The following is a 15367-nucleotide window of genomic DNA, read 5'->3' on the forward strand; positions in this document are numbered from 1 at the left end:
GCGGGGAGCTCAATTTAGCGTTCCGGCTCATAGCCCATCGCTGAATAAAAGTATCCTATCTGAAGTTTCACTGGAGTTCATATATTCTTGCCTGGGACCTTATGAGAACTCAGGCAAGAAACAAAGAATTTGCAACATTGGTCAAGATTTTGGCCACCCTTGATAAATCATAAAAACGACAATGGAATAATATCAGAAATGTGCTCAGATACCCTTCTTTCTGTTTTTAAGGAAAGTTTCAAAAATTTTCACTTTGGTCATGTCGTTTTATTTTCAATTAATTAAGTTCATGTTCATTCCCTTTTATTTTGAATTAATATGTTCATGTTAACATTCTTATCAGATCTTAAAAGTTTTTATTTTCGATTATCAGCTACCTGAGTGTCTTTTGGATAAAAGGCTTTCTCTCTCTCTCCCTCTCTCCCTCTCTCCATCTTTTTGAAGCTCCAGTCATCATTCATGTTAAGTATATTGGGGATGAGATCCTTAGTAACTTTTTCTGAAAAGATAAACTCCAACATCTTCATTAGGGCATCCTTTTGACCAGCAGAACAGGGATTGTTTAATCAGCAGGCATTTTACTATAGACCATTGATGGCGAACCTATGAAGCCATGTCTGCTGGCACGTAAGCCGTTACCCTAGCTCAGCTCCAATGTGCATGTGCACGCTAGCCACTTGATTTTCAGCTTGCCCGGAGGCTCTGGGAGAACATTTTTGGCTTCCAGAGAGCATCCCAGGGGATGGGGGAAGGCATTTTTCCCCTCCCCAGGCTCCAGAGAAGCTTCTAATGCCTGGAGAGAGCAAAAATGGGCCTACTGGACCCACCAGAGATTGGGAAATGGGCTGTTTCAGGCCTTCAGAGGGACCCAGGGGGCAGTGGGGGAGGCCATTTTCGCCATCCCCAGACATTGAATAATGGGTGTGGTCACTCATGTATGTGTGATAGCACACACATATGTGATTTTGGCACAGGAGGAAAAAAAGATTCGCCATCACTGCTATAGACCCCGGAGCCAGCTGGTTTCTGATGTAAACATATATATATATAAGTATACATTTGTACCTGGAATTTTTGAGAAGAGTGGTTTGGGATAGAATTTTAAGGGAAAAAGTAATTGCTGGGATATCATTAAGCATACTGTCACCCCTCCACTGACAAAGTCCAGTTTTTATTACAACAAGAATAAAGTACTCAACTACAGCAGGGTTGGGACTTTGTGATATGTATTTGCCTGCCATGTAAAGTCTCCTCCTAGGACTAGGTTAGCTACCAATTCAACCAACCTTTGACAAATGTGAAAGAATGGTAACTGTGCTGTGGTTTCCCTGCGCGGAGCCACAAACCAGGGTCAAATGTACTAATGCCATACTTCTGATGAGTGAAAAAGAAAAACGTGACCCACTTACATTTTCTGCAACAACAACGAAAAAGAGGTCACAAAGCCTATTTTTAATTCTAGTTTAAGATAACAACAAAATAGTTGCCTTTGACTTGATATATAGTGCACACTTTTATGCAACTCTGGCACCTCCCAAATTTATGGTTTGTTTTTTTTATAATTTCCTGAGAACAAGGCAATTTATAGCAGCAGCTTTCTCCCAGTTGTCTTCATATACAGTATATTTGACAAGAGTTCCAATCATGGTTGCAATGTAGCCACTGGCTAGGCTAACTGGGGTATTTGTTGTGTGCCATGGCCATGGGACCTATTCCAGGTTTGGAAGCTCTTGGGCAAATTATCCTAACTACAGTGGTACCTCTACCTAAAAACGCCACTACTTACAAACTTTTCTAGATAAGATCTGGGTGTTCAAGATTTTTTTTTGCCTCTTCTCAAGAACCATATTCCACTTACAAACCCAAGCCTCCAAAATTGTAACTGGAAAAGGCAGGGAGAAGCCTCCATGGGGCCTCTCTAGGGATCTCCTGGGAGTAAACAGGGCTGGAAAACGGGTGGAGAAGCCTCCGTGGGGCCTCTCTAGGAATCTCCTGGAGGAAACAGGGCTGGAAAAGGCAGGGAGAAGCCTCCATGGGGCCTCTCTAGGAATCTCCTGGGAGTAAACAGGGCTGGAAAACGGGTGGAGAAGCCTCCGTGGGGCCTCTCTAGGAATCTCCTGGAGGAAACAGGGCTGGAAAAGGCAGGGAGAAGCCTCCATGGGGCCTCTCTAGGAATCTCCTGGGAGGAAACAGGACTGGAAAAGGCAGGGAGAAGCCTCCGTGGGACCACTCTAGGAATCTCCTGAGAGGAAACAGGGTCGAAAAGGCAGGGTGAAGCCTCTGTGGAGCCTCTCTAGGAATCTCCTGGGAGGAAACAGTGCTGGAAAAGGCAGGGAGAAGCCTCTGTGGGGCCTCTCAGGGAATCTCCTGGGAGGAAACAGGGCCTCCAACTTCCCTGTGGTTTCCCCAATTGCACGCATTATTTGCTTTTACATTGATTCCTATGTGAAAAATTGCTGCTTCTTACAAACTTTTCTACTTAAGAACCTGGCCAGGGAACGAATTATGTTCATAAGCAGAGGTACCACTGTATAGGTTTAATTCCATTATTAAATAAGTAACAGAAAAACAGAGTGGGAAGGGACTTTGGAGATCTTCTAGTCCAAACCCCTGCTCAGGCAGGAAACCGTACACCCGTGTTGGCGAACCTATGGCATGTGTGCCACTGGTGGCACATGGAGACATATCGAAGACACACTTGCCAGATGATTTTGGATCTTCTTTTCAGCCATTTTCACACTCCCCAGACTGTTTCACCCTCCGGAGTGTGAAAAACAGCACAACAGGCAAAACGGAAGTCCATTTTTCCAAACTTCCAGTTTGTCTATTTGGCCATTTTTTCACTTTGGGGGTGGGTTGTGCACATACACAGCAGCAGTGCTTGGGGAGTGCAAGGGAATGACGCCCCCCCTTTGGCACACGAACCAAAAAAGGTTTGCCTTCACTGCCCGATACCATTTGAGACAAATGGTTGTCCAATCTCTTCTTTAAAAACTTCCAGTGTTGGAGTACCCACAGCTTCTGGAAGCAAGTTGTTCCACTGATTAATTGGGCAGAGTAAGATAGCCATGCAGGCACCTGGTTTTCGATGCCTAGAAAAAGGCAGCAGCACTGCGAAGTTGTCTCTCTGAGATGACAAAATAACTGCATTGGTTTGTACATTGTACCAGGTGACTTTTTTCCTGCTTTTATTAACTGTATACAAAAAAGAGCAACTGAAATTATGGTGGTGCAGGTGTTAAAGTGCAGAATTGTGAGCAACTCTGCCGACAGCCTGGAGTTCAATCCTAATGGGGTTCTAGGTTGACTCATCCTTTTGAGATCAGTGAAATGAGGGTCCAGATTGTTGGAGGAAATACAGTAGTACCTCTAGATACGAGCTGCTCCACATGCGAGTATTCCAAGTTACGAGCCACGAGGGGAGAAATTTCTGTTCCAGATCCGAGCTCAAATTCGGGATACGAGCCGAGCATCCACTAGGTGGCGCAAGAATCCTTGCTTCTGGTTATCTCGGAGGGGAAAAACAAAGTCTAAAGCCATTTGTTCCAGATACGAGTTGTTCAACATACAAGCTCCTTTCTGGAACAAATTAAACTCATATCTAGAGGTACTACTGTATGCGAATAATGTGACATTGTAAAGTAAATTATCCATTGTAAAGTAAACTATGGGGAGGTATATAAGCCTAAATGCTAAAGCTATTGCTATAAAGAAAAAGGAAATAACTAAAATAAGAGGGGGGTGGGGGAAACAGAGGCAGAGTATATTCACAGATGTAAATATATTCATAAAAATAAAAATTCAATCAATGGAAGTTATCATTATTATAATCAGCTTACCTAATCTATATAAATAAACCATTGATTCTTACATTGCTATTAACACTAATTCTATATTTGATAGTTGGGACCAACTATCTAATAGAATAATAAACCTTCTCATACTAACTGTAAGTAGGTTACTGATAATCCATTTTATTTGGCCAGATGTGCAATTCCATGTAATAAGAATTAATCTCAAAAGAATTTTAAAATGTGTTAAAACTCCAATAGGTTCCTAGTTTGCACCTTTTTCAACAATAGCAATAATATTTTGTATTTATTGGATCTTTATATGAAAATAATAATAATATTTTCACATTTTGTGTTTTTTGAATTTTTTTCCTTTCCCATAAAAGTTGACATCTTGAGAAATATGTTTCCTAAAGGAATACTGTAATTACATACAGTACCTTACATTAATTCAGTTTTGAGAACCAATGGTTTTGAATTCTTATTTCATATTTTTGAAGTTTATTCCTACCATGTGAAAGTTGGCAAATAAATTTAGCTCAGCATTCAATACAATCATTCCTCAGCATTTGGTGAACAAAGTAGGCCTATTAGCTTTTAGCACTTCTTTATGTAACTGGATACTTGATTGATAGGCCCCAGTTTGTATGAGTTGGAAGAAAAGTTTCCAATTCCATCTCCTTAAGTATGGAATCCCCCACAGGGCTGTGTCTTGAGTCCTTTCCCATTCACCTCGATGATTCATGACTGCTATGCCAAGTCTGCTCCGAATCATATTGTGAAATAAGGGGATGACATAGCAATGGTGGGTCTTATCTGGAACAACAATGAAGATTCTTATAGGGAGGAGGTGAAGGTTTTGGTGGACTGGTGCAATAAAAATAACTTAGTTTTGAATGATAATAGAACAAAAAAGATCATTTTAGAAAGAGCCAGCATAATCATGCCCCACTTTGTACCAAGGCTGCAGCTGTGGATGTGGTCAAAAGTTTTAAATATCTAGGGGTGCAGATAACTAATAATCTGACTTGGTCTCTTCATACGCTATCTTTAGTGAAGCGTGCAAACCAGCATTTGCATTTTCTGCAACAGATGAGAAGAGTACATCTTTTTCCTCCTGTCATGGCTACTTTTTATAGAGACACACGACTGGGAGCATTTTAACAAACTGCATCACTGTTTGGTTTGGTAGTAGCAGTGCCTCAAATAGAAAAGGTCCATACAGGGAGTGGTAAGGACAGCTGAGAAGATTATAGGAAGCCCATTTCCTGTTATTCAGGATACTGCTTTATAAATGCAATGTGCTTAGAGCTCAAAGCATTGTTAGAGACCCCAAATACCTACTTCACAATCTGTTTCCGTTGCTCCCCTCTGGGACGAGGTTTCAAAGTATTTACAACAGGACTAGTAGATTCTGAAACCAGCTTGTCCCTTGTGCCATCCATCTTGTAAATTTGCACGATTCTTATTTTCATCTTTTGTCATGTACTTAATATGCTATTCAGGCTAGACCGGTGATGGCGAACCTATGGCACGGGTGCCACAGGTGTCACGTGGAGCCATATCTGCTAGCATGCGAGCCATTGCTGTGTTGGTGTTGCTTATGACCTATAAAGCCCTTCATGGCATCGGACCAGAATATCTCCGGGACTGCCTTCTGCCGCATGAATCCCAGCAACCAGTTAGGTCCCACAGAGTTGGCCTTCTCCGGGTCCTGTCGACTAAACAACGTCGTCTGGCAGGACCCAGGGGAAGAGCCTTCTCTGTGGCGGCCCCAACCCTCTGGAACCAGCTCCCCCCAGAGATTAGGATTGCCCCCACCCTCCTTGCCTTTTGTAAACTCCTCAAAACCCACCTCTGCTGTCATACATGGGAGAATTGAGACATCTCCCCCTGGCCTATATAGTTTATGCATGGTATGTTTGTGTGTATGTCTTGCTTTTTAAATAAGGGGTTTTTAGAGATTTTTAAATATTAGATTTGTTGTACATTGTTTTTATTATTGTTATGAGCCGCCCTGAGTCTACAGAGAGGGGCGGCATACAAATCTAATAAATAATAATAATAATAATTTCCCTAGCTCAGCTCCAACGTGCATGTGTGGGTTGGCCAGCTGATTTTTGGCTCACACAGAGGCTCTGGAAGAGTGTTTTTGACTTTCAGAGAGCCTCCAGGAGGATGGGGCAGGGCGTTTTTACCCTTCTTTGGAGCCTGGGGAGGGCAAAGCACAAGCCTACTGGGCCCACCAGAAGTTGGAAAACAGGCCATTTCCAGCCGCCAGAGGGCCTCTGGGGATGGGGGAAGCTGTTTTTGCCCTCCTCAGGCATTAAATTATGGATGTGGGCACTCGCGCATGCACAGCAGTGCACACACACGCTCTTTCAGCACCTGAGGAAAAAAAGGTTTGCCATCACTGGACTAGACTGTGATGTGTCTGTGTCAGATATGTCTGTTTATGTGAGTATATGCATAACGGTTATTCTTTGAAAGCTGAAATGCAACAAAATTTCATTTTAATGTATGTTGATTAGTGTATATTTAGTGACAGTAAAGTTCTATTCTATTCTATTCTATTCTATTCTATTCTAAATAAAGTTGGCATTTCCATACAAGTAGGAGCCAAAATCAAGGATATTGCTTAAGTTGGATTTCCACTGCCTTCTTATGGTTTAGGAATTATGGTGAGATTGAGAGAGACGGAAACCAGTACTTGCAGAACACACAGAGGAAATGAAATGATTGACAGTCAGAAAGATTTCCAGTGCTGCCATCTCCTTAATGCTCACTGTACACAGTCAAAATGCATGCATGGGAGATTTTCCCATTCCAGCAGAAACCATATCTCAGTATGTTCTTCCTACTTCTATGCTTGGAGACAGTTCTGGCTTTCACATTGGAGAGCTCTCTCTATAGTAGAAATATAAGGTTGCTTCAGCAGTATATTTTCAATTATGTAGTACTCATCCTTTTAACATTCCTGTGATGTGCCGGTGCCTGGAGGCTGTTGGGGCCTGGATTTATTTATTTTATTTTATTATTTGGATTTGTATGCCGCCCCTCTCCGAAGACTCGGATGGGTCAACAGACTCAATGGATGGGTGTCAACAGACTCAAACTCAACCCGGATAAGACGGAGTGGCTGTGGGTCCTGCCTCCCAGGGACAATTCCATCTGTCCGTCCATAACCCTGGGGGGGGAATTATTGACCCCCTCAGAGAGGGTCCGCAACTTGGGCGTCCTCCTCAATCCACAGCTCACATTAGAGAAACATCTTTCAGCTGTGGCGAGGGGGGCGTTTGCCCAGGTTCGCCTGGTGCACCAGTTGCGGCCCTATCTGGACCAGGACTCACTGCTCACAGTCACTCATGCCCTCATCACCTCGAGTTTTGACTACTGTAATGCTCTCTACATGGGGCTACCTTTGAAAAGTGTTCGGAAACTTCAGATCGTACAGAATGCAGCTGCAAGAGCAATCATGGGCTTCCCAAGGTATTCCCATGTTACACCAACACTCCGCAGTCTGCATTGGTTGCCGATCAATTTCCGGTCACAATTCAAAGTGTTGATTATGACCTATAAAGCCCTTTAGGCATTGGATCAGAATACCTCCAGGATCCCCTTCTGCCGCACGAATCCCAGCGAACGGTTAGGTCTCACAGAGTTGGCCTTCTCCGGGTCCCATTGACTAAACAATGTCGTTTGGCGGGACCCAGGAGAAAAGCCTTCTCTGTGGTGGCCCCGACCCTCTGGAACCAGCTCCCCCCGGAGATTAGAACTGCCCCCATCCTCCTTGCCTTTCGTAAAGTTCTTAAGACCCATCTCTGCCATCAGGCATGGGGGAACTGAGACATCTCCCCCAGGCCTATATAATTTATACATGGTATGTTTGTGTGTATGTTTGCTTTTAATAATGGGTTTTTTAGCATTTTTTAAATTATTAGATTTGTTCTTACATTGTCTTTGTTATTGTTGTGAGCCGCCCCGAGTCTACAGAGAGGGGCGGCATACAAATCTAATAAATAATAATAATTCCTCCCAGCCTTTCCGCAACCCCCAGCTTTTCCAGCAATTCTTGAAGTACTAGAGTATTATACCCTCATTATGACTGGGCTATGAAGTTGAAGTTTTCTATTGCCAGTGCTGAAATTTAGTAGAGCTTTTGACATATCTTTTTATTATTATCATTAGTGGCAACCATTTCTTCAGTCAGTTTTCCTGGTTGCCAACCAACATATAAATATACTTGTGGGTATGAGTGGAATGACTGGTATGATTGGGTGGGTGGGGGTGGGTGGGGTTATGGTATGGATGAGTTGAGTGATAGTAGTGTGAATGATAGATCTGGCCCACCGGACGCTCGGGAGACAGGAAAGGAAGGGGGCACCGATCTCTGGGGTGGCAGGTTCGTAATATCCCTGTGTTGCTGGGGAGAGGCAGATATGGCGGGGGCCACAGAGTTAGCAGTTCCAGGGGAACGAGGGATCGTTGCTTAATAATGGTCCCTTGTTCTGGCTCTGTGAGCTCAATCTTGGGTACTGGTGGTGAGTGTAACTCTGGCCCTGGGCTCAGGTTGCTGCTGCTTAATGCCAGGTCGGTGGTAAATAAAGCTCTCCTCATCCGGGATTTGATCCTGGATGAGGAGGCCGACCTGGCATGTATTACTGAAACCTGGCTGGGCCCAGAGGGAGGTGTTCCTCTCTCTGAAATTTGCCCAGCCGGGTTTCAGATATGGCATCAACCTCGACCCCAGGGAAGGGGGGGAGGAGTGGCTATTATAGCCAGTGAGAGCCTTTGCCTGCGTAGACTCATTGCTCCGGAAATTGCGGGTTGCGAGTCTCTCTTGATGAAGTTGGACTTAGGGGTTCAGGTGGGCTTATTTCTCACGTACCTGCCTCCCAGCTGCGTGTCAAAAGCCCTGCCTGTGCTACTCGAGGAGGTAGCCGGGTTGGCGGTGGAGTTCCCTGGACTCATTGTCCTGGGGGTCTTCAACCTGCCATCACTCAGCGAAACCTCTGGGTTGGCACAGGAGTTCATGGCCACCATGACAGCCATGGACCTGACTCAAGTAGTACAGGGTCCGACTCACGAGGGAGGGCACGCACCTGACATGGTATTCCTTTCCGAGCAACTGAGTAATGGTCTGAGACTAAGGGGCTTAGAAGCATTGCCTTTGTCATGGTCAGACCATTTTCTACTATGGCTCGACTTCCTGGCTCCAATCCTTCCCCGCAGGGAGGCGGAACCAATGAAGATGTTCCGCCCCAGACGCCTGATGGACCCAGAGGGCTTTCAGACGGCACTTGGGGTTATTCCAGAGGCACTCGTCCACAGTTCGGCGGAGTCTCTCGCGGAGGCCTGGAACAGGGCTGCGGCGGAGGCTCTTGACCGGATTGTGCCTTTGCGACCTCTCCGTGGCGTTAGACCCCGTAGAGTCCCATGGTTCAACGAGGAGCTCCGGGAGTTGAAACACCAAAAGAGACGTCTAGAGAAGCGATGGAGGAAGAGTAGGTCTGAATCTGATCGAACACTTGTGAGAGCTTTTATTAAGACTTACAAAGTGGCGCTCAAGGCGGCAAGATGCGCGTACCATGCCGCCTTGATTGCATCAGCGGAATCCCGCCCGGCCGCTCTGTTTAGGGTGACCCGCTCCCTTCTCAACCAGGGGGGAGTTGGGGAGCCCTTGCAGAGTAGTGCCGAGGATTTTAACACGTTTTTCGCTGATAAAGTCGCTCAGATCCGGGCCGACCTCGACTCCAACTGTAAAACAGAGTCGACTGACAACGAGTCAGTCGAGGTGACTGGGGCACGTACTTGTCCACCTGTCTGGGAAGAGTTTGATCTGGTGACACCTGATGAAGTGGACAAGGCCATTGGAGCTGTGAGTTCCGCCACCTGTTTACTGGATCCATGTCCCTCATGGTTGGTTTCTGCCAGCAGGGAGGTGACACGGAGCTGGGCCCAGGAGATTACCAATGCTTCCTTGGGGAGGGGAGTTTTTCCAACACTCTATAAAGAAGCGCTCGTGCGCCCCCTCCTCAAGAAGCCCTCCCTGGACCCAGCCGTACTTAATAACTATCGTCCAGTCTCCAACCTTTTCTTTATGGGGAAGGTTGTTGAGAAGGTGGTGGCACTCCAGCGGTCCTTGGAAGAGGCCGATTATCTAGGTCCCCAGAAGTCGGGTTTCAGGCCCGGTTACAGCACGGAAACCGCTTTGGTCGCGTTGATGGATGATCTCTGGCGGGCCCAGGACAGGGGTTTATCCTCTGTCCTGGTGCTCCTTGACCTCTCCTTGACCTCTCAGCGGCTTTCGATACCATCGACCATGGTATCCTTCTGCACCGGCTGGAGGGGTTGGGGGTGGGAGGCACTGTCCTCCAGTGGTTCTCCTCCTACCTCTCTGGCCGGTCACAGTCAGTGTTAGTGGGGGGTCAGAGGTCGGCTCCTAGGTCTCTCCCTTGTAGGGTACCTCAGGGGTCGGTCCTCTCCCCCCTACTATTTAACATCTACATGAAACCGCTGGGCGAGATCATCCAAGGACATGGGGTGAGGTATCATCTACATCTCCACCCCATGCCCAGTCAACGAAGCGGTGGAAGTGATGTGCCGGTGCCTGGAGGCTGTTGGGGCCTGGATGGGTGTCAACAGACTCAAACTCAACCCGGATAAGACGGAGTGGCTGTGGGTTTTGCCTCCCAAGGACAATCCCACCTGTCCGTCCATTACCCTGGGGGGGGGAATTGTTGACCCCCTCAGAGAGGGTCCACAACTTGAGCGTCCTCCTCAATCCACAGCTCACATTAGAAAACCATCTCTCAGCTGTGGTGAGGGGGGCGTTTGCCCAGGTTCGCCTGGTGCACCAGTTGCGGCCCTATCTGGACCGGGACTCATTGCTCACAGTCACTCATGCCCTCATCACCTCGAGGTTCGACTACTGTAATGCTCTCTACATGGGGCTACCTTTGAAAAGTGTTCAGAAACTTCAGATCGTGCAGAATGCAGCTGCGAGAGCAGTCATGGGCTTCCCAAGGTATGCCCATGTTACACCAACACTCCGCAGTCTGCATTGGCTGCCGATCAGTTTCCGGTCACAATTCAAAGTGTTGGTTATGACCTTTAAAGCCCTTCATGGCATTGGACCAGAATATCTCCGAGACCGCCTCCTGCCGCACGAATCCCAGCGACCGATTAGGTCCCACAGAGTGGGCTTTCTCCGGGTCCCGTCAACTAAACAATGTCGGTTGGCAGGCCCCAGGGGAAGAGCCTTCTCTGTGGCGGCACCGGCCCTCTGGAACCAGCTCTCCCCAGAGATTAGAACTGCCCCTACTCTTCCTGCCTTCCGTAAACTCCTTAAAACCCACCTTTGCCGTCAGGCATGGGGGAACTGAAACATCTCCCCCTGGGCATGTTTAATTTATACATGGTATGCTTGTGTGCATGTCTGTTAGTATATGGGTTTTTTTAAATCTTCAAATATTTTAAATTTAGTCAGATTATTTATGATTTGTTCCACTTGTTGTGAGCCGCCCCGAGTCTTCGGAGAGGGGCGGCATACAAATCCAAATAATAAATAAATAAATAAATAAATAAATAAACATTGCATCCTTTTCACAAGATCTTAAAAGGGAATGGTGGAATGATGAATTGAAGGAACATATTTGTTTCTGAGCTATGACCAGACAAGTACACTTTGTCTGTCAGAATCCATCCAAAATGGAGGCCCCAGTTCAGGCTAATTTGCCCTAGCAATTATTTTATGCACAGTAACCTAGATAGGAAGAATTGAAATTAGCAAGAATCCTATCTTCCTTTCTCCTCAGAGTGTATATTATGCACACTACCAGATGAATATACACTTTATGTAATCTAAATTTGGTTGAAAGCATTAATATCTATTTTCATTGGATAGAGAGTAAGGGAGTCGTTTCACAAAAGTTTAGGAGTCATGAATATTATATTTTTTACAATCTCCTGTTGGTCGTTTAGAATGAAAACATTGGTTGACTCATCATATTCTTTGACTATTTTAGTTTCAAGGTTAACCAAAGTGAGAAAAATTGCAGGTCTTCCAATTGTTTTCTGAGGGTTTGGGAGGTTAAAAAAGGTGATAAATAGCAGTGTAGAATGATTTTAACTCAAAGGTGAAAAAGTAAACATTAATTTGTTTAGTAAACTCCCAGGAATATTCCTAAAATAGGTCATTGTCCCCTCTCTACATTTATAACGCTAGTTTGAATTTTAGACAGAGAAATGAACAATTGTTTTAAGTTCTATGTACTTCGGCAGGGAAAACATCCTTAATGGCCAAAGAAAGAAAATTCATGGAACAACTATCTGGTAGAACAAGAATTAAGTATTTTTCTGCTTTTCTTTTTTAATTACGGATTGTTCTCTCTCTTTTGATAAATAACATTACCTTCGAAATGACAGGTCTTGCGGTGCTGAAATTTTATAGGACTGTATTGTATTACAAAGCTAGGTTCTTTTTGAAGCAGTAGAATTTAAACAAAATTGCCAATTGTTGGATTATGCTTGACAAGTGGGGGAAAACATGCTGAACTCTAATAACAATGACTTTACTAGAACAATATTTACAGATCGTGTTTTAATTGCACATTCAAATATTTAACTAGCTGTGTTTTTATTTAAACTCTTCTTTGATCTTTGCAGTTTATTCACAGAAGGGAACAAAGAATTTGTCTCAAACAGTAGCTCAGTTATCATTCCATTGAATCAACTACAGAACAATCAAACTTTTTCCATCTCGGTCCATGCTGAAAATTACTTGGGTGGAATTCGTTCAGAAGAACTTCATGTTGATCTCAATACTATAGGTAGTATATGATTCATGGGTTTTTTCTTTTTAAGAAAAAACTATTTCTCCCTCCCCCAGATACACTTGTTGCAGTTTCCATTAAATTTGACACTAGCATTTTTATAGTAAAAACTTTTAAAGGAATTTTACAAGTGGCAGCTTAAGATTGGAAAGTATATTCTTGGACACCCTGATTCTTCATCTGAAGAAAGCTAAACAATATGCATCATAAGTAGATGAATCTAATATTTTTATATATTTACTGTTTAAGTTTTATTGATTTTATTATTTCTTTGTTCGGTTGTGAACTGCTCAGAGTTGTTTTTGTGGCATACAAGTTCAATAAATGATGATGATGATGATGATGATGATTTTGAAAGCCAGACATTGCTCATATCATGAGACAATCTCATTCTGATTTTTAAAAGTTTATATAATAAGTAGAATTAAAAAGCCAGAGGTCACATGATGCTTAAATATTCAAACTTGAGTCAAATTTGGAAAGTCCAAAAGACGTGTTGTTGTAGTAGAACAATCTTCCTCTATGCTATTGTTTCTCTACCTTGACAAATCTAGAATGTATGGACTTCAGTTTTCAGAATTCCCCAGCCAGTATAAAGTTTCCACTCAGAATTCTGAGAGTTAAAGTCAATCCAATTTGAGCTCCACCTTGGAAAAGATGTTCATATTCCTACTTACACTTTTTTGTATGCCTGGCAAAACCCATGACAAGGTCATAATAAAGGACTTTCTTAGTCTCTAATCCATGTTACAAGTTCCAGAGAGCAATGTTCTCTCCCTACCCAAACACATCTTCCCCAAAACAGTAATAAATGCCTGACTGCAAAATGTAAGTATTCACACTTCTACTTTTGAAGTTGCAGCCAAAACTTTTGATGCAGGAATAATTGTCCATACTGCTCTGTGCAATAATACTGCAATCCTGCTATAAGACACAAGCGCTCACAAGACAACAATGACAAAGACTGAAGGAAAATGCCTACTTTTATGAATGAGTGCCTCGAGTTGGCACTATTTTTGTTGTTGTTGAAAGTTGAACAATTTGGTCAAGGCAAACGTAGGCATTACCATATGGCAAAGAAATGAAGTGGGAATGGATCACAGTTAGACATTATTCTCCCTTCCATACATGTATGTATGTTCTATAGCAGCGATGGTGAACCTATGGCCTATCTACAAGACCGCACGAATCCCAGCGACCAGTTAGGTCCCACAGAGTGGGCCTTCTCTGGGTCCCGTCAACAAAACAATGTCGTTTGGCGGGGCCCAGGGGAAGAGCTTCTCTGTGGCGGCCCCGATCCTCTGGAACCAACTCCCCCCAGAGATTAGAATTGCCCCACCCTCCTCGCCTTTCGTAAGCTCCTAAAAACCCACCTCTGCCGTCAGGCATGAGGGAACTGAGATATTCTTTCCCCCTAGGCCTTTACAATTTATGCATGGTATGTTTGTTTGTATGTATGTTTGGTTTTAGAAATAAGGTTTTTTTAGCTGTTTTAGTATTGGATTTACATGCTGTTTTTATTCTGTTGTTAGCCGCCCTGAGTCTGCAGAGAGGGGCGGCATACAAATCCAATAAATAATAATAAATAATAATGGCACATGTGCCATAGGTGGCATGTGTTGCCATATCAGAGGGCATGCAAGGCATTGCCCTATATCAGCTCTACCATGACCAGCTGATTTTCAGCCTTGGGGAAGGCATATTTTACCCTCCGGAGGCTTCCCTGAAGCCTCCAGAATATGAAAAACAGCACAACAGGCAAAACGGAAGTCCGTTTTTCTGAACATCCAGTTTGCCCATTTGGCTGTTTTTTCACCATCCCAGGCTTCAGTGAGGCCTGTGCACATGCACAGGGGCAAGAGGAGTTCTGCGCAGGTGCAGGGGGCAGTGTGGGAGAGTGCGCATGCATGGGGGGAGGGAATGGATGTGGACACATGCACATGCACTAGTGTGCACACACACACCGCTTGGCAAGCAAACCTGAAAAAGTTCACCATCACTGATCTATAAGTTGTTGGAGTGAAATAGGGTTTGGAGCAATTATTATTATTATTATTATTATTATTATTATTATTATTATTATTATTATTATGCCGCCCTTCTCCTTAGACTCAAGGTGGCTTACAACATGTTAGCAATAGCACTTTTTAACAGAGCCAGCCTATTGCCCCCACAATCTGGGTCCTCATTTTACTCACCTCGGAAGGATGGAAGGCTGAGTCAACCTTGAGCCAGTGATGAGATTTGAACTGCTGACTAGTGATGGGCAAACCGAACCTGCACAATTCGGGTCCGTACCAAATTTTGTGGTGTTCGGTATGTCGAACATGAACCTGAAATTTTTTGAAAGTTCGGGCAAAGTTCGGGGTCACGTTCGGAGTTTTGACGTCACCGGCAGGTTGCTAAGGACGCCAAGGTGATAACTTCCTGGATTCCATGGAATCCAAGAAGTGATCACCTTGGCGTCCTTAGCAATCTGCCGGTATACGTGACATCAAAGCTCCACCCCCGGAATCTCTTCGTGGGATTCCCTGTTCGGGTTCGGTTCGGGTTTGGCCGAATTTTGCATAAAGTTCATCCGAACTTGCTGAACCTGAACACCGTTGGGTTCACCCATCACTACTGCTGACCTACAGATCTACAGTCAGCTTCAATGGCCTGCAGTACAGCACTCTACCTGCTGCGCCACCCTGGCTTGTATCTCAAATTCAAGAATAAGTGTATTCTTAGGATTCTCACCAA

The 15367-nt window shown here is 44.5% G+C and overlaps 1 protein-coding gene across 1 annotated transcript in view; it reads left to right on the top strand.

The window, feature by feature from the left end:
- Nucleotides 1–15367, top strand: part of IL23R (interleukin 23 receptor) — a 65110-nt gene that overhangs the window by 15565 nt on the left and 34178 nt on the right. The window contains exon 5 of the mRNA XM_070748981.1: nt 12459–12622. Within this exon, the coding sequence (XP_070605082.1) occupies nt 12459–12622 (164 nt within the window). The remainder of the gene's footprint in view (nt 1–12458; nt 12623–15367) is intronic.

The sequence above is a fragment of the Erythrolamprus reginae genome, chromosome 3 (genome assembly GCF_031021105.1).
Source record: "Erythrolamprus reginae isolate rEryReg1 chromosome 3, rEryReg1.hap1, whole genome shotgun sequence".
In the NCBI taxonomy this organism is placed as follows: domain Eukaryota; kingdom Metazoa; phylum Chordata; class Lepidosauria; order Squamata; family Dipsadidae; genus Erythrolamprus; species Erythrolamprus reginae.